Genomic DNA, 24,392 nt, shown 5'->3' on the forward strand with positions numbered 1-24,392 from the left:
CTTAACGTTTTCAAAATCAAATGTATCTATATCCAGGAAGGGAGTGGTTACAGGGGTCACTTCTCTGCAAACACATACACATTTATAATTATATATATGTGTATATATATATATTAATATACATATACATATATATATAATTTTTATACATACATATATATGTATATACACATTTATATATATATATAAAATTAGTAACATTATGTACATTTTATTTCAATAAAGACGTTAAGACAAACAGCATAAAGATGTTCAGATGCCCGAAAGATAAATACATTTCAGAGATTCTCATTAAAATGAATTTGTAGCATTTTCCTGCAAGCAAAATACCTTTAGCATTCTAGATAGCAAATGCCTTTCTTTTTCTTTCTTTCTTTCTGCAGAAAATCCACCAAAATTTTGATTCAAATGAATAATGATTTTCCACAAAGCAGGCTTGCTCTACATGCTTACTTTTTTAACAGTTCAGTGACACAATGTGCTAGCTACATATACAACAGATAATATAGTAAGAAAACACTCAACCTGATGAAAAGTTAAAATCTTCATTAATACATTGGAAAAAGTTGACATAACTCATGCCTTTTAAAATCAAAAAATACAAAAATTAAATGTTTTCCTAAAAAGATTTTCCTTATTTTAAGGACTCATTTGAAAATGAAGCTGCGTGTAATTTGTACAATAAAATTGTACAAGTAAACAGGTAATATACATAAAAAATTAATTGACATACTTCTCAATTATCAATTGTCCACCTTTAATTTCCAATACTGTACTTTCTTTAACAAGCATACAAAATATCAAACTTCTCTTTAGAAAAAGTGCCATTCTGCAACACCCTTTACACAAAAACAGCCCGAGCCTATGGCATGTCAATGCAGTTTAGAGGCAAAGCTTACTAACTTTTACAAATTTTTCCCTTCCATAAAAAGCCTCCTAAAAAGGAGATTACACTCCATTAAAAAAATATCAGCCTCTTTGTACAAGCTGCATTAGAGAACCAAGGCTTGAAAACCATTTCCATATAGCATAGAAAACCACTCTGATAGCATATCAGCTGCACTGGTGGCAAAGGAGTGTACTGAACCACAGGGTTATGCACAGTTACTGTGGTGGCCCTATCCCTGCTAGGCAAGAAGTTTAGCATTGATTGTAACAAGCTGCATAGCAGAGAGACCAACCCACGCAAGACAGTTTCAAATACTGAACTGCTCTCCACAATACTTCATTCTTGGAGGACACTGAAGGCAGAAGTAACTGAATTGCATTAGACCAAGCAAGCTCTCCCCAAGGACTTGTATTATGCACAGTAGACTCTGAGGTATTGATCCTTGTCCTTCAGCCATGTGCACCACCACTATAGATCATCTCTGTCCAGAGTACATGCCATCACAATGGTTTAAATATTCTGAATATTAGTAATTCTTATATTTTTTCTTATCTAGCCAGTCTCTTGATTTTTTTTGAAAAGATTTCCACTACAGTAGAATATTACAGAAACAAAAAATATATATTTAAACGCAGATTTCTAAATGAAACTTACATGGAATAAAACTAGATAATATTTTTAAACAAATATACAGTATGCAGGCAGTCAAAGCAGGAAAATGGCCATTCAATTGTATAATAAAAAACTAATAAAACTTGGCTATTCCCAGAAAAACTATGAAGCCGCTTCAACTAAAAGGAATGCATAATGAAATTCTAAACTCTAATACAAGTCAAAAATGTAAGAAGGTTATAAACCTTAACAGGAAAAAAAAAACATTTACTGGCCATTCCTGTTGAAATGAGAATCTTAAAAGTAACACAAAGTGGCTATAAACCCACTTAGAGAGCACCAAACAGAGAGAAAAGAAAAAGAGTCCATTTTCAATCTCTGTTATTTCATAAAATCCTGTGTGTGTGTTTATAGGTCAAACTGCTGGTGGCAGAAACAGAATTCTTTAAAAACGGCAGATGTCCTGTACATAAAAAAAATTATTGGAGTTGCACTAGTTCTAAAGACGCTTCTGTTCTAGCCTACCTACTGTATGGATTCCATTTGGCGAATATTATTATATAAAGTTCTTCTGTAACCCTTGATTATTGTTGGGCACCAGAGATAAGAAAAGCGAGACAGGGTACAAAAATGCAAAAATTTCAACAGTAATGGCAATGTTTTTGTTTTAGTCCAAAAAGAAAAGAAAAAAAAGGTCCTGCATTTTCTTCTCCTTCAGCTACCTGGGCAAAGCATTGGTGTTTAGTCAGGGGGTAGTAAGTCGTGCAAGCGAAATCTGTCTCTGATGTGAGGTCGAACATCTTCATTCTAAAAAGAAGCAATGAAAGAAAAACCAGTAACTTCCATGTCTCACATGTAAGAAGCAGCTCCACTTGTAAAGTGCATGGTAGTTCTCCACCACAGCAGAAGAAAAGATGTCAACAGAGATTCTAATTTTCAACTGCTCACCTGCAGCTTTCCACAGTTCCCTTTTACTCAGTGTTATGCCTAAACCTACTTCTATGCAGAATTTCCAAGTACACAGACTTCTTGCATGCATGTAAAATCCAGCGAATGATTTCACTTCTGTTCCTCTCCAACCCAATTCCAGAGACTCGAGGCAGCTCCACTACTCTAGCCATCCTCTGCAAAATTCCACATTGCTTGGCCTCCTGAAAGCATTCAACCTTGAGCTTTGGCAGACTTTACATTTACTAATGCAGAAGCTATAGCAGGAGTGGGGAACCTCAAACCCATGTGCCAAATTGGAACCTGTGCTGGGCCAAATTAAGCCAGGCAGGCTAGAAGTTCCCCGCCTCTGCTCTAGCTTCTTTTTCCCAAACCACACCAACCTGCCCTACACCTAATGATACATGCAGCATCAGGTGTGGGGCAGGTGCACAAAGTGCCAAACCTTAGAAGTGCGCTCCTGATTGCTGCCACCACCAATTTGTGAATGGGCACTTAGAGCAAGCCAAATGGGATTGGGTGCACTACTAAGTTCCCCATCCCCATGGGGAATTCCATAGTGCAGCCAACCCCACAAGAAAGCAGAAGTCAATGACTATCAGCTAACTTCAAGCTCCATGGGACTCGTGGCACTACCAAGTGCCCCAAACAGAACTCCACAGGGACTTGAAGGGGCTTGCAAAGAGCAGAGGAAAAGTTCCTTGCAGGTAGCCCTGCTAAGTGTTTTGAAGTGCCCGTGATCAGCTGATCAGTGATGCTGAAATCACTGTGCAGAAATATTTGCAAGCCCTGCATGGTGATCTGGAATCCCAAACTATGGTTTTTTTAGGGAAGGCTTTTTACACCAACATCAGGATCCTGAATTATGCCTAGAAAGGAAGAGAGGGCCACTACACTTGTAATGCTATCAAGTTTTAAGAGGAAAAATTATATCAAAAGATTAATCACTGAAATACATACCATTTCTACAAGTTTCTCCAGAAAAGGAATCAATTTTAGGAGTTCATTGTCATTTTTATCCATGAACCAGCTCTCTATAGGAATTCCATTTGAAAGCTAGAAAAAGCAAAATATCAGAGGCAAGTTAAATTATTTATGTATTTTAATTTACAAACCCACCCTTCATTCAGCTCACAAGGCATATTATAATTAAATGCATGCAATTAAATAGGTCAACACCAGATATATTGTCAATTTATAAGAATTTCTGAAGTGAGTTCAGGCAAGTAGCAATACCTTGACATCTTACTGTGAGTTTCATTTTCAGCAATTCCCCTATGACCCCAACTGTCCCCAATTATGAAAAGCTGTAACGGTGGGAAAGACGGTTGGGGAAAGCAGTTGGAAACTTCAGTGCATTAAGTGCATCTTGCCTTACTACAGATTGTAGCCACAATCAATACAGTGCAACTTCTATTTCTGTCAACGGATCATATCAAAACTTTGTTTGTTTCCTCTCCATTCCAGAGATTTCATGCTTAATGCTAAAACATCCTGGCCCCTAATCCAGGAAGGTGTGTGAGGGCAAATCTCTTAACATGACCAAAGCTAATACAGGATAAGGTCAACAGCAGTGTCCTAACTCTGATTCAACCACATAATTTTACATAAGTACACTTTTCCAGTATTTATCATGAAATATTGTGATAGCAAACTGCCCTTCAAATTGTAAAGTACCGTATACATTTTGTGGTGAATTAGGTACGGTACTTGCCCCCGCATGCATAGACAAAAATCATGCTTTTTTTACTTGCTGAGGCTACAGATGAAGTTACATTAGCATTTGTTTGGTCTGCAAAGCCAGCTGCGGAAAAAACACTCACCTGATAGGCAAAGGCTTGTGGTGAATTGTCAATAATAATAGTTTTTGAGAGATCTCTACCAAGGATATTTAAATCCTTTATGTAGTTTCCTTGTACACAAACACAATGCTCACGGAAAAGTCGATGCCTGTATTTGGTTAAAAGAACACATTCAGATTACATGGAGAAAAATGTATATGAAGAAAATGCTGCTTTTTACAAGATTTCCTCTCTTTCATGGGATTTAATGTTAAGAATTGTCTTTTTATTAAATGGTAGTTTTTTGGTGTGTGTGGTGTTTTATCTATTTGAAAAATAGATGTTCAAAACACAGCTAAAGGCTGCTCTTTTTTGGCTGAAAAATACGTTTTTAATTCCCTGCAGTACAATATATTTACCCAATATATATATAGCACGCAAAACCAAACTAGGCCTTGTGTTCTTAATGATTAACTTGACCAGGATGTGGAGCACCTGTGCTGTTAACTATGGAAGAAAATCAGGCAATGATGAAGTGTTTTTACAATGATCCGGTAACATTTGGAGAGAACCCAAAGATAGCCAAGCCTCAACTGCCATCTTTCACGCACAAGTCCACCAGGAGAATTCAGTTGTTGTTCTTATGTTGTTGTAGTTTTCTTGTTTGAGCCTAATTTATTTGTATTGATTTAATTTTTACTATAATCTGCCAAAAGAACTTTTGTTATTGTGTGGGATATAAATATTATGAATAAATAAAATAGGATGGCTCATCTTCAGAGTTCCAAACATCCAGCCGTGTCTTCCTTCAGAACAGTACACGCTATCAGGCCAACAGACCCCTCCCCCCCCCAAGTTTCTGTTTTTCTTTCCCAATATTCCAACGTTCTGTGGCTCCTGTACACTACTGAGCATGCCCAGGAAACATTTGGGAGATTTTCTTTTTTGCTTTTGCTTTTAAAAATGTTTGTACTTCTGCATACCTCGGGGTTCACCCAAGCGTGCCGATACCTCCCTCCTGTTCCTCAGTAGCCCAATTCTGTCTGCACTCAGCCACATGAGTTCACTATTAGAAGGAACAAGTGGGACCTGCAACAAAATGTTGCATCATTAACATGAGTGCTTCTCTTCAGACTTCCAGCCAGTCAAATATTTTTCCAGGATACTAGGTGCTGCTAGGGACTCAAGCAAGTCAGTCCATCCCACCCCACCCCCCACCCCCATTCCAGGCCAACTGAGTATCCTATTTTTCATTTACCTATACACTCCCTCATATATGTAGGAAGTGCTACCTCATTGGTAGGTAGCCCCATTTTTCTCCCATGTGGGCCCTTCAGGTGATGCTGGACTCCAACTCCCAGCACCCCCAGCAGCTAATCAATGGTCAGGGATGATGATGGTCAGGAATGATGGGAGCTGTAACCAAGCACATCCAGAGGGCCCCCACAGATTTCCCACCCCTGCACTAGACCATCTAAGTTGCTACCACATATATGAATAAAATGGATAATCAAATCCTCCAATAGCAAACTCAAGGGGATTAAGTGATGACAGGGAATTGGAGCCAAAATGGGGTCACTGAGAATCAAGAGGAATATTTTTTAATGCTTAGTGAACCCTAAAATATGCAGGAATCCAACACTTTAAAAAACACCCCCAACCCAGAACACAGAGTCTAATGAGAACTGAGCATGCCACCAGTGGCCACTGTAAGCTGCTATGGAATGCTGACGTAATTTGGTAAAGAAAACCAGGAAATGGAAGGCTGGGGTGGGTAGGAATGGAACGAACTGGCCTGCTTGAGCCCCTCAGAACTTGGGGGAAGGTATGGCTGGCAGGTGGGAACCCTGAACATGAGCACTCAGTAAGGCCTGAGGAGACACTGCAGCATTTTGTTGCAGGCTCCATTTGTTGTTGTACTGTTCAACGTTTCCAAGGTTTCAAAATAGCCTGTTGTCAGCGTTTTATCTTCACCACATGTGTTTCCATGTGTATTCAGCTATGATAACTAAAATGCACTCAGGTTCTACATCAAGATGGTGTATGCTGCAATTCTGATTAAAAAAAAAATAACAGCCACCACTTGGTCATCAAGCTTACCTGACCAGTTGCTTTTTGGGGTCTAGTATGTTCAGCAATTTGTCTGCATACACCTTCTTTGAAGCAGTAAAAAGAATGATCTGAAAATGAAGGGAGGGACACTGTTATTATCTGTTCTACTGCTGAAGGCTAAGATAATCATACAAGATCCAAGTTAAGTCCCTTTACCTCATAGATTTGGGACATACGCTCCAAAAATTCTCTGAAGAATGGTCTTAATCTCACATAAACCTAGAACAAAAAGAAAATGCAATTTTAAAATACACAGAATACAATAGGGACATTTTGCTTCAAATGGCAGGGGTTTCTGAAACTATAGTTGGTGGACAGTCCCACAGCAGTGAAAATTTACAGTAAAATACTTATTATATTCAGTAATTGAAGAAGAAATTATAATGCTAGATAGGTGTAAAATTCTTATTACTGTTTGCTTGTATAATTGGAAAACAAAACAAAACAAAAAACAACCCAGTTATTGTTTGGTTTGTATGTTAGTTTATCCATATGTTTTATGATAAAATTAATAAAAATTACTACTGGTACTACTACAACTCACTCAAAAACTTGTAGCATCATCTATTGCACTTGATACAATGGCAATTGTACCAGGCAGTGTCTTATTTTTATTTATTTATTTATTTATTTGTTTGTTTGTTTGTTTATTTATTATTATGAATATTTATAAACCACCAACACATAAAAAGTATCAAAACAGTGTACAGTAAAATCATCATAAAAGTTTTAAAATCTTAAAATTATAGAATCATAAAATACAGAACACTTTGTCTCACCAAAACTATATCAAATTAATTTTCTACAAACAAGTAAGTTTTCCACAGGCAACAAAATACCAGGATTGTAGGTGCCTGTCTGATTTCAATAGGAACAGTGTTCCAAATTACTGAAAGTCTTGGTATGCTATTTCAGCATGTTCCCCTATACCAGGGGTGGACAACTCCCAAGAGACTGTGATCTACTCACGGAGTTAAAAACAGGCAGTGATCTACCCCATTTTGGGGGGTTCAGGTTGTAGAGCTTTTTTTTAGGGAGGAAAGCCCATTTTTAGGGGTTCAGGTCAAAGTTGTTGAGCTTTTTTTGGGGAGTCAAAGTTGTTGAACTTTGGGGGGAGCCATTGATCTACCAGTGATCTACCACAGACATTCAGTGATCTACCTGTTGGACATGCCTGCCCTATACTGAAAGCCTAAGTATGTGGAGAAACTAAAAAAGTATGGGATAACCGGGACAATCAGGAAAGCTTCTCCAGATGAGCACAGTACATAAGGAACAAGGCAGTCCCTTCAGGTAACCTGATCCCAGGTCATTTAGGTTTATACACCTTTTTAATACTTTAGCTAAGTTCAATTATGTACTGGCAACCAGTGCAGAGCTTTCTTCATCTGTGTAATATGCAGTGTTCCAGCAACAATTGGGGTGCAGCATTCTACACTAGCTACAATTTCTGAACCAACCTCTAGAGTAGTCCCAAACAGAGTGTGTAGTCCAGTCTAGAAGGTGACCAAGGGCAGTACTTCTGTGGCCAAACTATCCCCCCTGACATAAGTGTGTACAGGATGGAAGCATTAGCTGTACTCTGTAGCTTCCACAAGAATGTCATCAGCAAAGATCCCCGTTTAAAGCAGGGATGTGCCACCATTTAGCTCACAAAGGACACGTGTGGGTGGTTAGCGGCTGCATGCCTGTGGGCAAGGCTGGTGCTGGAGAAAAGGAGAGATGAATGAAGTGCACCCCAGTGCCCAACGGTCCTAGAACTTTTTACACACCCACACTGACATCATTTAACCTCTTGCAGCATTGAGTGACAAAGGACCATTTCCCAGGTTGCCAAGTAAATAAAGGTGAGAAATAACTGCAAGATTCTGTATGAATTTTAGTAGGAAGAACAAGAAGAGAGGGAGAATAGGTGGAGCTCAGGAAGCAACCCCTTCCCAGACCACACAACTTTTATATCATCTGTGTCCCAGTTATTTTCATTCACTACTAGCCTACCCCAGTGCCACTGGCTACAGAGTCTTGATGGAAGGGGACTGCTTAATAAGCAAACCTCATTGGAAAAAGGCAATGAACCAAAGGCAATGAACCCTGCCTACCTCCTCTTTCATTCTCAATGTAATCCACCCTCCACACCCTTACTAGAGATTCCAAAACAAAAACAGAAATTGTTCTATTGCAAGAAGAAGAGGAAGAAGCATCAGCAGCAGCAGCAGCAGCAGCAGCAGCAATAACTGAACAGCAGCCCCCTTCTTCTTTCCTACAATCTGGGGCAGGGGGGAGGAAATGACAGACAGGCCAGAGATCATTGGAGGAGGAAGACTTAGTGCTGTGCAAAGGGTGTTCCATCTTCTCCAGAAATTGACCACTTTACAACAGCTACAGGCAGATGAAGAGGCTGGAGGAACTGTTATACAGTTTGGCAAAGCTTGGAAAGGCTTTTCCTATTTACTACCTCTCCCCATATGAACCGAACCATACCTGGCTATCAAAATCTGAGGCTCTTGTGTGCCTCTTCCACAAGAGGTCTAGAGGGTGGCTACACAAGAGCAGGTAGTTTCTGCAGTGATTCCCTGCTTGTGGAATGCTCTCCCCAGGGAGGCTCACCTGGTGCCTTCGTCACGTATCTTAGGCGCCAGGCAAACACATTCCCCTTATCCCAGGCCTTTGGCTAATTAAACAATATACTGTATGGCCTTTAAAACTGCATGGGGTGGGAAGTATTGCTTTAGTTTGTCACTATATTATGTATTTTTGTACTTTTATATTGTAAATCGCCCTGTGGTCCTTAGATGAAGCCAAAAAGCGATCTATTGCAGCAAATTGGGCTCAAGAAATATACAGTAGCAGATGCTTTGCTGTTCATCTGCTTTGCTGCCTGGGGCAGGTTATTGTGGGAAGGGCCACCTGTTTTTATGCAAAAGGTTCCAGGTTCAATCCCCAGCATCTCCAGGCACAGCTGGGAGAGAAAATAGTGAATTCAGCAGACGAACTGTCTAAGTCTAAGTCAGCTTCCTAAGTTCTGGTGTTCCTAGGTTATCCCCAGGCGCCTTCCTCCCTATGTAAACAGCATGCCCCAGTCTGGCAAACAACTCTTTAGCAAGATATGGGAAGAGTGACTGTGTTGTGGAGGAAGGGCTAACTTTCCCTGAATACCTTTCTGTCCATCCAAATTGTGCTCCCTCAGGTGGGTGGGGGATGAAATTCAGCAGTGAGGGTGGACTGAGTGCCTGTGGTGAGTCACAATGAAGGGCATGAGAAGGTTGCTCTCTAGTGAACTAAAGAGAAGTCTTATTCACTGATTAACAATCCCTTCATCATAACCTCTGCAAGTGCCAATACAAATTATTAGTACCCAAGTGTGTACTGAGTACTGACTCAGAACCACAGAGTTGGAAGGGACCCCCAAGTGCCATCTAGTCCAACCCACTGCAATGCAGGAATTGGTTTCCACCCAGAAGAATAAACAATATTTGGCTGCAAAGTGGACAAAGAAGCTCTTGGGTTCACATTATTTCCAGTTGGTGTCAATAATTTAAGACAAGCTACCAATATGCCTCCAATGTTCAGACTTCAGTCTAAGGGAAAAACACAAATGCTAAAGGAGTGAGCAAGGCCTTTAAAAAAACCTCAACTCTAGACAGTTGCTGTTTTTTAGGACACTTAATTCTACAGTATCTTTCAGTGCCCAACTTGCTTTACAACTCTCATTTGCCTTCAAAACCACACTGAGAAACAAATTAAGCAGATCACCACTTCCAAAGGAGCACATGACAGAGAATTTAAACCCCATACTGTACTGCCATCTTGATTCAGTACTGTCACCACAGGCACTTGCAATCAACAGAAGATGATCATTGAAAAGGGTGGGGAGAGCAAGAGAGTGAACTTGCAAGGTCTCAGTCATTCTTAGTGCAGTTAAGTAACCATTTGAACCTTCCTTCCTATTATTATTAATTAAATTTTTAGTCACCTGCTCCAAAGCCTCCTGGTGACTTACAATAAAATAGTTTAAAACATCAAATAAGCAAATACAACTTGTAAGATAAATACAGCATAACCAAGTTTTTAACAAGGCAACAAAATCCGCTCCTCAAGTATGGACACAACCACCATTAAAATTTAAAAAATCAAGCTATCCTGGCAGATAGCATTAAGGGCACCAACTGAGGAGAAGATACAAAACTGCCTGGGAGGAAAAAAAGGTATTTGCCTGCTGCCACAAAGACTGGTGCCAGGGGAACCTCTCTGGAGAAAGCACTCCAGAAATGTGGGACAACCACAAAAAGTCTCTCTTGTTGCCATTCTGATTTTCAGCAAGATCTTGGATGAAGTCTTCTGGATGACCAAAGGACCCAGATAAGATCAAACTTGGCTGCAGTAATGGACCACATCACTACAACACTTCATCATCAATGTGACCATTGGCACCAAATAAGTTCTAAATAAATTATGTAGCAAATAAAGAGGACTCTGGTCCACAAAAGGCTTTTGATTGTTTTTGCCTTTTGGAGTTTGACTGAATAATGGTTTTTCAGAGACTAACAATAATATTATGAAGCTGACACTTCAAACTTCCTTGCCATTTTCACTGGGTCCATATCAAAACAGAAGAAATGACACTCAAGCGTAATAGGGGCAAACTCTGTCTATAGCCATAGATGGGCGTGACTGCAATTTCAAGCATACTTGGAAACTGGTTTCCCCTGAAAGCAATGAAACTTACTTCCAGATGTGAGCATTTGGCTTGAGAGGCAAAATGCTTAAAGGTTAGGACCAGGTCCGGAACATTTACAGCTGCAGTTCTTAACCTGCTTACTCTGGAGGAGCTTTTAATGAGACTGACAGTGGAATAAGTGGGTAGAGGATTACAATAGGTTGAGGAGCAGAGGTCACTAAACTCCTAACTAAATGTCCAAGTTTGCAAAAATCAATTTTTATGGTGCTAGCCCTGTGCTAGGCAGAAAAGGACTGCCAAGAAACCAACCACTCAATCAATAATTTTATTTGTATGCCGCCTTTCCAAATTTAAAACTATGCTCAAGGCAGCTTACAACATATAAAAAATTGCATAACTACTAATGTAATAAAAGTAGTTATAAACACTAAACAAAATATCAAAACTATTGAACACTTTCTACATAATTTGTAAAATCCAAAATAAAAATCCTAAAAATTAACAGCAACAACAACCCCACCCCAAACGTCACCCCCTAAAAAACAGCCCAGCCCAAGAACCAGGGGGGGGGGGTCTTGCAAAATTGGAACGCTAGATTTATTCCACCCAAGACTCAAATGTGTTGTTGCTCACTTCAGCAATATTTATATAAAGAAACCTCATAAAGTAGTGTTTACTTCTCAGCTGTTCTCAGCAAGATGTAATATTGGCAAGCCACAGAAAAAAGATGATGCTATTAGCCAATTTTCAGTTCTTGCTTTTACTATCCAAAATATTCTACTGTAACTTCCTAAATTATCTAATTAAAGAGGAAGCTGAACATTGGTGTCACTAAACATTATTTCTTCTGGGGAAAGGGGGAGAGGAAATACCTCATTTTAAGCCTCAGAATTTTGGAGGGTTTTACAGAACAAAAAGAAAAAATGCAAGTTTTAAAATTAGGGTAAAATACCTGGACAAGCGTCCATTTAAGGTGCCTGGTGTCATTCTCCAAAGATACTACAGAGGAGTCCAATATCATGCAAACTACATGGAGGGAAGCTGTTGCTATTCCCAGGTACACCACAAAATAGGGACCTGAAAACAACAGCCAGGGTCAGTGCAGTATCTTTGGCAGTTGCTGGAACACACCTCCAACTCTTCCTCTTTCCTCTGCTCCTCACTGACCGAATTGTTGTGCACACAGTAGATGGAAGCTAAGATTATGTTGTGAAGCACAACCAACAGCTAGCAACCTGGCAGTCTGCACCAACAAAAGCAACTCCTGCCACACAAGCAGCACCTAACTAGGAAGGAAGAGATGGATCTGTACAAGTTATTCCCCGGTCTGTATTTTTAATCCCTTCTGAGCAGAATAGCATGGGTCGATTTTACTCAGGCAAGGTAGAAAAGCAAGTCTGCACTAAGCTCTTCTGTAGTAAAATTATTTAAGCTTCCAGAACTCCTGCCTCCACCTGCTGGCAGGGAGAAAAGCTGCTATGTAGAAAGACAGTTAAGAGGAAGCCTTCTGGCTTCCTCATGCTTGAGCTCTTTACAAATAAATGGCAAGGAAGTGTAGAAGCAGTGTTTCAAAATACATCCAATATCTGAGGACTTGCCTGACAAAATTTCAAAGAATGTAATCAATACTGATTAACTGCCAATGTTCCAGGAGGGCAAGAAGACACCATGTGCATGACAAGTGTTTGCCCATTTAATTTATATAAGCAGTTTTATACTTCACCGGAGCGTGGTTTTGATTACCTGGTAAATGACATCTTGGAAAAGGACTGGAAATGTGAGTGCAGCATCTTCCAGTTCATTTAGACTACAGTGGACTAGTGTTTCATCCTATAAAGAATTAAGAAAATGAGATGACTTAGAAAGCAGGTAGAAATAAAGTATGCTCGGAAATGAAGTCCTCCCACCTGTAATTTGTACAACATACATCTCTCTCTCTCTCTCTCTCTCTCTCTCTCTCTCTCTCTCTCTCTCTCTCTCTCACACACACACACACACACACACACCCCTTTCTATCACAACTAATGTCAATATGTATTCCTTACCAAGTCTAGAACTAAAGAGAATTCTGGTGTGCTTCTCGTTTTCAATGGAAGAGCAGGCTTCCGATTAAGTTGTTCTTCTGTTAGTGGTGGAACATGTTTGATGAAGTAGTACCTAGAAGAAAGGCAAACCAATATATGGTTGCTGCTTTACAACTCTTGGGACAAATTTGGAAAGCCGCCCTGGCAGGCTAATGTAATGGACCACCAGGGCAGTAAGAAGACATTTTCAGCAATCCCAGCCCCCACTGGATGCAGGATGGAAATAGACACACAACTAATCTGGGAAGCCCTGGAAAACTTTCCTGTATGATTCAATGGGATGTGGTGTGCGTGTGCAATTGTAATGTTTTGGGATTAAATGAAGATGTTTTGAGATAAAACCTTTTTATTCACTCATCTAAGGACTATTGATTTTTCTTTTACCTGTAGGTCTTTTTTATGTATAAACGTTTTATGTACATACAGGCAGATCCCCATTTACATGGGGGGTTCATTCTGAGGCACCACATGCACCAGTGGAATGATACAAACCCACCCCATTCTGCCCCACCCCCCTTGCAGTGCCGAAAATTGTGCGCCTGTCAGCAGTCATGCGCGTGCTGATCATGCGCAAATGGGGGAAGTACCTGTATGTAAGTGGGAGCTGTAAATGTTGCAGCAGTGTGGCATGCTCCTGCTCAGGATTCTAGACAGCTGACTCAGCTCTCTTCCAAAATATTCTGTTCTATTCCACCCCCCCCCCCCAGACATAAAGTATTCTGTGACCAGTAAGCATGCAGTCCTCACTGGGTTGTTTGGTTTTTTTTTTCAAATGCCTCCATACATTTTCCTCCTTTTTCCATTTCTGCAAACCATATGGTTCCCTTGAGCACATCAATACCTCTTCCTTGTTTCTCAGCAGCCATGTTTTGGCCATACTTTTGTCAGTGCTCACTAGCTGAGTTTGCTGTTAGAGGACGTAACGTATATTTTATTCTTCTTAAACCTTGTAAACTCTGCTGAAATCAATTTTGATGATGAGCAGTATAAAAAGGGTTCAAATAAATAAATGTTGATTTTACTGCTATGGCTCTACAACTGAGGCTTGTAGAACTGCTGCAGTATTGTGCTCAAAATAAATGTTAAGTACTGCAGCCTTCAACACTGACTCACAAAGCTAACTCAGAGGGCAAAGTGTTTTATTTCTCAAAATGTCGTATCTAAAATTACAAAGTGAAATCAAACATGAACACATACGGATCAAAAACTTCCCAGTCTTCCTCATAGGCACCTTCTGCATGAGCTGATGAGTAACCACTGTCCGGAGATACTGGTGCTAATAAACACAAAAGCTCCTCATTAGTTCATTTGAAGAGGGGAGGAAAGCTCCAGTTAGCAGCTAAGTGGAATATTCAATAATCAAAATATTTCTAGTCTCCATTTTTGCCTGAAATTACATTAAATCACATTTTAAGGATTGCTTTTTTTGGGTCTGTTCTATTTAATCTGTGTAAGCTTCCATCAGTCCTGGTGTGGGGGAGAGGTGGGATATACGTAAAAATATAATACTACTAAAATAATTAGTAGGAACCTCCCCAGAATGGTTTCACCTCTAATAACAGCTTTTATCAACCTATTAAAGTCTTAAATGCTAACTTTCAAGTGTCAGCTATAATTTCATTTGAATGTTACAATAGAGTATAGTTAATGACACATTGAAACTAGAATTACAAACATAAGACAGAAAAAACCACCATCCATTTCTTTGGCTACACTCTCATCCACCAAAGAGTTATTCCCTTTGGTTTTCTTTTCTTTCTTTGGCACTAAGACACTCAATGCAATTACAGTGGTACCTCGAGTTACAAACGCCTCAGGTTACAAATGCTTCAGGTTACAAACTCTGCTAACCTGGAAGAGTCACCTCGAGTTGAGAACTTTGCTCCAGGATGAGAACAGAAATTGTGTGCCGGTGGCGCAGCAGCAGCAAGAGGCCCCATTAGCGAAAGCACGCCTCTAGTTAAGAACAGTTTCAGGTCAAGAACGGACCTCCAGAATGAATTAAGTTCATAACTAGAGGTACCACTGTATTTAGTTCTAAGTTGTGAAACTCCCTCCTCACAGAGGTGCCCTGGCATTATTCATCTTTCAGTGAAGGCAGAAGATACACCTCTTTCCCCTGGCTTCTGACATTTGAGATGTACATTTTAAAGACCCACCTTATTTCTGTGATTGTAAGGTGTTTTCAACTGTTTTTAACATTGTGTTTTTATTGTTGTAACCCACCCTGGACCTTAGTGTGAAGGGTGGATAAATAAGAATGATAGTAACAACAACAACAACAACAACAACAATTGTTAATTCATGCTCAGATAAACTTGCACCATTTCCATTCAAAATTGCAGAGCACTGTTCAACAGATTAAGTCCAGATAAAAGCTTCTCTGCTCCTGCAGTCCATAGCTACAGAAACACTTGCGAGTATCCCAAGGAAGGGAAGTTTAGGATATAATTCTCTCCCAACAAATCATAGAAAGCTAGCCATGCAGACCGCACAACCCCCCAAAATTATTCGTGTACATAAGATTTAAAAACAACCACACCAAAATATGCCTGGTTCTTACCAGTGAGAGGAGGCAAATCACGATCAGTTACATCCTCTACTTCCTCCAAGCCATTGTTGATCGTTGATCTGACTTGCACTGCTTGGCTAGTATAGGATGCTCCATTGGCTGAAGTTGCAGTGCTAGTGATAATCTCATCCACCTGCTCCATATCAAGCTGCTTCACTATTTCTTCAGCTTCAACAGCTTGCCCCGGAGAGTCTGATCCGGCTGTCCCTGAAATGATGTTTTCGGTTCACAGATTGCTATTGCACTTAGGTAAGAATTAACATTCTTATTTCATTTTTAGCTTCAGAATCTTTAAATATTTTTTTAAAAAAAGAGTAATCAAAACATACTTATATTTTGCCCAGAATTGAGAGAGATTACTTTTTCTAAATTGCTATTTTATTTTTAAGTGTATATAACACGCTAAACATGGATTTGCATAATACTTGCCATTTTTATTTGCTGGTGAGAAAAAATTGAAGACGGGAGAAAATATGGTCCCCAGTAAAGTAGTCCGTGGAGGGCTGCCGGCTGTGGGATTATCTTCCAATTTGCCATTTTGCCTAACATGCTGGTTTGTCATTTCATAATTTCCAGCTTCTAGAATGCAGACACAAAACATTTGACTAGACAGTATTGTACAATGCTCACATTGTTCCTGATGTCATTTTTACTGCATAGGTTGGAATGACCAAGTCACACAGTATCTTCAAGTACGTTTCCAGGGCCAGAACAATACATTTTGCTGCCTGAGGCAGACTTCTCCTTGCAGCCGTACTGGAGGCAAGGAGGGAGCTGGCATTACATCCAAACACAGTCAACATGTATGAGTAGCAATAGCAATATTTTTTATTCTAATCAGGATTTCAGTAGGCAATATTTTCAATCCATACAAACACATGCTTAGTTCAACAAACACTTATTTCAGGAGTTTAACCCTCTTAAAACTGGAACAAGAGGTTTCTGCGTTTGTTTTACAGTAAAAAAAAACAAAAAACCCTGTAATTAAACACCAGAACAGCCACTCAATATCAAGGAAACCCATAAAGAGCTGATGAGATTAAGGCAGATCCTGTGGCCTGCAGTCTTCAAGGCAGTAAAGCAGGCAGCATCACAACTGGTCACCTCTGACTACCAAATCCCTATTAAAGATACAGTTATTTGCTCACAACATGTATCCAATAATACACAGTAGCTGCTTGCACCATAATCTATCTGGAATATCAGATAGATACTAAAGTCAGACACCCACCCACCCGCAGGCTCTGTCCACTCAGTTGCCAGGGCCTTCTTATACATGGAAGGGAAAGGTAAGAACAGCTCAATTTGCATATTATTGTCTAGTGGAGCAGCCAACTCACCCAACGATCCTCTCCTTCCTAAAGGAAAATAATACTGTTTTCTTTCTTTTCTTAAGTGATCCATTTGTGTAAAACAAAAATGCAGTTCAGCATGTTAAGCATTAACTGTCCCCAATGCAAACAATATGGCCCAGGGGTCAGCAAACTTTTTCAGCAGGGGGGCGGTCCACTGTCCCTCAGACCTTGTGGGGGGTCGGACTATATTTTGGGGAAAAAATATGAACGAATTCCTATGCCCCACAAATAACCCAGAGATGCATTTTAAATAAAAGGACACATTCTACTCATGTAAAAACACGCTGATTCCCAGACCGTCCGCGGGCTGGATTTAGAAGGCGATTGGGCCGCGTCCGGCCCTTAGTTTGGGATACCCCTGATATAGCCCATTTCATTGAAGGAGGAAAAGGAGCGGGTGATCCTGCTATCTATGCAGCTGCAAGCTATGTAAGAGTGCTCTGCTCCATTGCCAAACATCATTAACCACTACAGTGTAGGTGGGGTGGGGGCATCAGCCAATGTGCTGCCCTCCATATGTTGTTGGACTTCAACTCCTATCAGTTCTAGTCAACATGGCCAATGGTCAAGGACGATGGAGCTGTAGCCCAAGATTTGGAGGGCACCATGTTGGCCACTCTGTCAAGAGGTTTGAGTGGACAGTTTAATTAAGGAAGTTCATGGAAATATGGTTTTGCATTCCCTTCTACCTACAGCAGACCCCCGCCCCCGATGTCCCCCAAAATCTTCTCTGGACAATGTTTGGTGCTGTGCAGGGGGCTGCTGTGGGAGGGAGAAATCCTCCAGTACCATGCATGAATCGTAAGATGGTAACTAAATGAAAATCACAGCCCATCCCTTCCTTCCATCAGGAGTCCTCCCTGCCCTTCTAATATTGTTCAGGATGGCCAACCAATACTCTGCAGAGGCTATTGTGGGTGGGGGTCACAAGTAGCTCGGGGGTGTGGGGTTGTGTGTGAGGGAGGAAAGGAGGGGACTGCAAACTTTTCTTCTGTGAATTTTCTTAAACTAACTTCTCTAAGGACCCAACCTTTTTGACTTATGTCAGATTGGGCTACTGTAAGCATCAAAAAAAATGCTGCAATGTATTTTACACAATAAAGACACTAGCTTTACTTCTAAACCACCCAAATAACTTTGTTTTACATAGTTATATGCTGCCCAGTACTGCTGGTACTGCAGGCTCTATTTTTCTCTTCCATGAAAACCAGGACACAAAATCTTAATTACTTCAATGGTGTGGAAAGACCAAAGGCTTCATAGGAGTCACTTGAGTAGAATATTTACAAACCTCCATTCACTTGACTTTTCCGCCTAACTCGAGAAATCTGTTTGTTAGGCTTTTCTCCTGTTCGAGGAGTGGATGTAATCAAGTTGTCATCTATATCACGTTCAGTTCTACTCCTCTTTGCAGGATGTTCTCTTTCATCCTTAAAGAATAAAGCATAAACAATTTATCATCTGATATGTAGGTTACTAACAAACTTTCTATGCCCTTTTAAAAACTGATCCTCACTTTTATGCTCATGGTGGTGGCACTGTTAGCTACCACATTTTCGTTTCCACATCTCTCATTTCATAAGGTTCAGCTCTGACTGTTTTGGTAGAAAAAAAATGTCATAAAAGGCTGAAATAAAGGGGCCCTTCAGTTGAAAGCAAGTGAAAGCTGCACAGGTCTCCACCCCCCTCCCCAGGACAAAAGTGTGGATGGGTGTGTTGGTTTCTTGTGTGTGCTCAAAGATTCAAATTGGAATCTTCAAAGTCCAAGCTTTGGTTTTAAAAAATATTCCTCGTACTTATACACCTCTATAGAAAAATGCAATTATAGAAATTGTTATGCTATAGGAGGGAAGGGAGAAATAGAAGGCTCAAACCTCTTTCTTTTCAACACTTGTATTCTAAGATTACAATACCTGTATGAGGACTGGCTGCTTTTTTACCTATATTTGAGGTACTACAAACTGAAATTCTCCAACAACCTAAAATGTTGCCTTTAAAAGTCTCCCAAAATCACTGCTTGGAACCTTGTGGAAAGTTATTACTGAGAAACACATGGCTCTACTAAAGTATGAGCTTTTTACAAAATACCCTGCATTCTTGTGTGAAACAAGAATAGGGTGGATGAGGAACTTTCTTTCTTGAGATAATCCCAATTAAAGTCTGCTCCATTGTCACCAACCTGAATGATGGAAATTTCCTAAGAAGTTTCCATTCTTTTCACTGAGAAGACATGCTGAATCACTTTTCCAACACCCTGGGAGGAATTCATCTGCACACTCTTCTTATTGTTCCATCAACAAAATGATCCCTTCTCTTCTCCCACTGTGTGCTGTTCTGGGAGTTCCCTCCAGAGAAGATTGGGGGAGGGGGCAGGCAGGAGAGGAGGGAAGCCCCTTTCTGCTAGCATTTGCATTGAGGGTTGCCTGCCCTTGCATTACATCATTCATACACCAGCTACATTGATGTTTATTTCCAGGTTCGATTTAATGTGCTGGCACTGATCCTTAAATCCCTAAAACATTTGGAGCCATGTTAGATGAAGGTCTGACAGCTCTCATAATAACCTGCTTGAGATTAGCTTTATGAAATGGCAAGGACAGAGCCTTTTCAGTAGTGGCCCCATGCTTTTGGAATTCCCTTCATGGGGAACTTTACCAAGTCTACTTTCTTGCTGTCTTTAGGATTGCTTCCCCACCTGCTTAGCTCAACAGCCTTGCAGCTTCAGGCCACTCACTGCTTCTTATTTTGCATGGGAAGCTCCCCACCACCACCGCAAAGTGAACTAGAATTCTAAGGCCATGCTAGCTTTACTGTGCCAATCCCCTTGAGAAATCTCTCTCTATCCCTTCATGAAGTGGCAGTCTAGCTATCCCTAATATGAGCACTAGATGCCCCAGTCAACACTATCACAGGAAGTAAAACTTAAGCTTCGTTACAGAGTGGTGAAAGTTCCTTGGTTACTGGTATAGGAAATCAAGAGTAGCTTGTGGGAGCCATGCAGTCTGAGCTGGAGCAACCAACTCAAAACTCTTAACATGGGAGCTTCTCAGGCAGACCCTTCCAAGTTGAGTGAAGCTTGGCAGGACAGCTTGCTCTATGGTCTTAACCCCTTCATGCATTAATTAGACTTAAGCATGTTGGTTATGTGAGGCTGCTTATTCCACATACAACTAATGTGTTTACATTTCTTTTTATTGTGATTTTTTGTGGTTTTAAAACTTTTTTTGTGTAAATCCCTTTTGGGAAGACTGTGGTGATAAATATTCCTTAGATAGATTAGCATGATCAAAATATTTGAAACTTACCTTTGGGGTGCTTCCTTTAATAAACTTTTTGATTGAAGATAATAAGCCTGTTTCATTTTTCTGAGGTTTTCCTCCTCCAACAGGTAAGCTCTCTTCTACATCTGAGTACTTTCTCTTCACCCTCAGTGCACGCTGCGTGTGATTTTGATTTGACTGCTGAGAAGCTTTCCGCGTTCTCAGCCTCATTTTGTTGGTATCACATGTAAAACTGTAAGAGAACAAGCACATAACATTAACTAAAGCCCAATAAGTACTAATCATCTATGGTTTTATAACACTTTCAAGAATTAACCCAAATCTGGGGTAACTGGGTTTCTTTTTTAACCAAGTGTTTATTTAAAATAAATAAATGAAATGCCACATGCACAACTGGTTTCCAGCTTCCTAAAATGCTGATGCTGGCATGTAGGAATTTGAAAATTCAGCCATTCCTGGCTAAAGAACATATGTTTCAGTCTCCTACACACTATTTGATCAAGATCAAGACATGAGAACTTGAGGGGTCAGGTACCCATCTCACTATTCAGGTGAGCCATATTTTCAAAGGGGACATTAGCACATGCTCAGGATATTTGCAACATTTCTATTCAGAATCTCAACATGCCATTCAGCAGGACTCTTCATGGATGCTGCTCTGGAGTAGGTCTTCTAGCAAGAGAGGGGCAGCCACTCAGCACTGAGAAATCTAAGGATGCACTTTGTGATTCTACTCTCACAAAAGAAAAACCTACCCTGTACTTTGGGCATAGGACCCATCTGACTCCCAGAGATCAGTATACATAACGGTTGTAGAAAATTTCATGAGTTTCTAAAGAAGAAGTTAAAGCATCATATCCCCATTGCCATGACAAGTTAGCCACTGAAGAAAACAAGGCAGGCTCCTTCCTGCCCTAACCTGGAACAGGGTCATTGGTCTTACTGGCTCTTTTCTCTGAAAATAAGTTCAGCATGACCAAGAGATGGAAGTATGGAACTGGAATACAGCATAATTACTGTGAATCAAATATTATTTTCTCTCATTTATGTGCATTAGGACGCACATTGACAAGCCAAGTCTATCCCAGCAAAGCACAAAGAAAAATACCAGGGAGTTTATTTGTTTGCTGCATTATCACTGTGCAAATAAAGGTGTAAAACAGCCATGTCCCAATCACATTCTAATTGAACACTTATGTTTGAGAGGGAAAATGGAATATGTTGTTACTTTGTACATCCATATTCGCAAAAGGGTAATTCAGTGACTGGCACCTGAACACACACCATATCAATTTCCAGCTCTCCTACACACTTCCTGCATGGCTAGAGGCAAGCCACAACCTGTCAGATCCCCTGCTTACCATCTGGGGAACAAGTATGTTTGTGTGGCCCACCAGAGGGAGAGAGAGGAAGTGAGCTTTCACTAATGTTTGTAAGCTGCTAACAAACAACAATGAGGAGGGAGACAAGTCTGCTAAACTCCAAGTGCTCTGTGCAAAGGGTACCTAACTTTGCCAAAGTTAACAAACCAGTAAAAATATTACACCATGAAAACTATATGCTTAGGTAAATGGGCTTCCATTTGTCAGTGTTGATAACTTCAACTTCTACATTTATAAAACACAGGACCTACTCTGTGAACTGATTTTCTCTAACAATTGTTGTTGTTTAGTCGTTTAGTCATGTCCGACTCTTCATGTCTCTAACAATAAAAAAAGCCTTAATTAGGTATAATGTCAATAAAACTGCTAAGAATCACCACCCATAAACAAAGCTGTGAAATCTTAACCAGGTAAAATGCAACATGAAGGTGTAGTCTTGCCTTAATTGTTATTTTCCATTTGAAGTAGCTAAGATAAGGAGCATACAGTTTCATGCTGAAACTCTTTAATTTTAAGTTAATTTAAAAGAAGCAGTTATTACATGTGTATGGGGAGGGGGCATTAGGGGAGGAGTAGTACCTCTGGTAGGGACACATCGTGCTCTTTCTGCAGTAGTTTGTCCACCTTTGGTCCTCACCCTGCACTCAGCTCTCACCAAGGTGGTGCCAAATGTATTGCTCTGCTTTCCTTTGGACCACATCAACAAGCTAGAGAGGGGGTTCTTGTCATCTGGGCACCCCAGGACCTCCATACACACTGCCCAGGCTTGTGCCCTGGGGAGGTCACTTCAGTGCTGCTTGCACAGTGGTTTGATTTCACTCTCAGAGGCGTTCTCCATTGCCTCTCAACAACAGAGTGCATTACCCAATTATAAAATGTGCCTTGGGAATTTTGTTAGGATATTATTAACAGGGCAAGATCCAAGCAATGCCAAGTCTTTTAATGTCCCATTGGTTTCAACAGGACAGTGTTATCCAAAACAATTCCATTGGAATTAATGAGGCTTCCAGGTGTTTGTTGGAATGTATCCTTAGTTTGGGGAAAACCTGAGGGGAAACATATTACCAGTCCTCTATCCAAAAGGTGTGAAAGGGAAGACTGCACTTATTTACAGAAAGCTATAGAAGGTAGGCTGCAAATGTGCACACAGAGTAAATGTTTTTGAATGGGAGATTAGGTATCTATATTGAGAGAGCATGAGCGTTATCCTCTAAGCTGCAGTTCATTTAACTGGGCCGACTGCTAATGCCAGAGAGTCTTGACTGCTAATGCCAGAGAGTCTTTGGCTTACTTCACATCCTGGCTATCAAACCTCAGTTATAAATATCCTTAATGGACTTAGCAACAGGTACCTACAATCCTTTTGATGACAGAAGTTTGTTTTCCCATTACCTGATGCGCCCAGAACACAGTGCTGTTTTGACTTGAATTGCACACAAACAAAACACAGAAGAATCAGCACAACATTAAACACTTGTGCTAAAGGAACACGTTCACTCAATTCAGATATGTACTGGTAGCCCACCATGCTGAAGGCGATTGATTCCTCACAGAGGTTTTATGCCTTTAACAGTTATATGACAGCAGAAATTCAACTGGTGCAGCATTCCCTTCCACAGCAATGCATATATAGCACTAGTTAAAGGCTGATAAGCCTGAAATTCTAATGGGAAACACAAGACAAAGAAGAACTGCCTGATTCCTGAGAAGGTACCTCATGCTTTCTTCCTATGAGACACAGTAGTGAAGTGTGTGCAGTGAATTCCAGGTTCTATCAGATCTGAGCTGCTTTCCATAATTAGACACGAGGCTTCCTTTTTGGCTTGCCAAAAGTTTGGAGCAGCGTACTAACAAAGGACGTTGCTACCTGTACAACTCTAAGAAATGCTGGAAAATCAGATAATAGTGACAGATGGCAGTAAAGAGAGCTGCATCAGGATGGGAAAATGTGTAAAATATTTTTCCATATAATGAAAGACATAGAGAACTACCACATTTACTCAAATCTAATGATCACCTTTTGGGGCCAAATTAGGTGGTGAAAATTAAGGTGCGCATTAGATGGAACATTTACATTTGCCAGCAAACACTTTTTTGGTTTCAAGGTTCTGAAAATTGAGATGCGCGTTAAATTTGATGGCATATTAAACTCGAGTAAATACGGTATTATTTGTTATATACAACTGTGAAATTCCCTTCCTATAAAGAGTATGAACACCTTTCAGAAACATATCCTTTTCAACAGGCTATAAGATTGGACCCAAACTAGTACAAGTACCTTTTCTAACACCTCCTTCCCTAACATTACAAGAAAAGCCTTTTTTTATCTGCAGACGTGTTTGCAGTTTGTGTCTCACAAACACTGAGCAGAGTTCTAGGCGGCTGATCAATCAGCAGGAGTTCGGAAGTTGTGTTGTAATTGGCAGCTGTTGCTGCCTGTCACTCTAGAATTGTGTATTTCAGCCTACCAAACATAGATGTGTGGAGGCTGGAATTAGGAGGCATGAAGCAATGTTTCTATGAATATGCCAAGTCATACAAAGCTGATCCCTAAAACATGACACTAGATGAATTCTGACAGATGCTACAGGTACATCAGTAGCTGCTTAAAGTGGAAATAGCTACACCTCCAGTGTAACACCACACATATCTCACTGTAAGCTTCCCTCACTTTCACAACACAGAAACACAGTAACAA

At 40.3% G+C, this 24,392-nt stretch overlaps 1 protein-coding gene across 2 annotated transcripts in view; it reads right to left on the reverse strand.

Annotated features, from left to right (window-relative positions):
• Positions 1-355: 355 nt before the first annotated feature.
• CTDSPL2 (CTD small phosphatase like 2) overlaps positions 356-24,392 on the reverse strand; it is a 39,891-nt gene continuing 15,854 nt past the window's right edge. For both annotated transcript variants that reach the window (XM_033168093.1, XM_033168094.1), the window contains exons 2-13: positions 20,337-20,544; positions 18,323-18,461; positions 16,106-16,255; positions 15,668-15,883; positions 14,302-14,380; positions 13,066-13,177; positions 12,764-12,850; positions 6,499-6,561; positions 6,331-6,410; positions 4,273-4,399; positions 3,410-3,505; positions 356-2,308 (exon numbers count right to left, since the gene is read on the reverse strand). In XM_033168093.1, the coding sequence (XP_033023984.1) occupies positions 2,243-2,308; positions 3,410-3,505; positions 4,273-4,399; positions 6,331-6,410; positions 6,499-6,561; positions 12,764-12,850; positions 13,066-13,177; positions 14,302-14,380; positions 15,668-15,883; positions 16,106-16,255; positions 18,323-18,461; positions 20,337-20,522 (1,401 nt within the window). In that variant the 5' untranslated portion in view covers positions 20,523-20,544 and the 3' untranslated portion in view covers positions 356-2,242. The remainder of the gene's footprint in view (positions 2,309-3,409; positions 3,506-4,272; positions 4,400-6,330; positions 6,411-6,498; positions 6,562-12,763; positions 12,851-13,065; positions 13,178-14,301; positions 14,381-15,667; positions 15,884-16,105; positions 16,256-18,322; positions 18,462-20,336; positions 20,545-24,392) is intronic.

This window comes from Lacerta agilis, chromosome 13, assembly GCF_009819535.1.
Source record: "Lacerta agilis isolate rLacAgi1 chromosome 13, rLacAgi1.pri, whole genome shotgun sequence".
In the NCBI taxonomy this organism is placed as follows: domain Eukaryota; kingdom Metazoa; phylum Chordata; class Lepidosauria; order Squamata; family Lacertidae; genus Lacerta; species Lacerta agilis.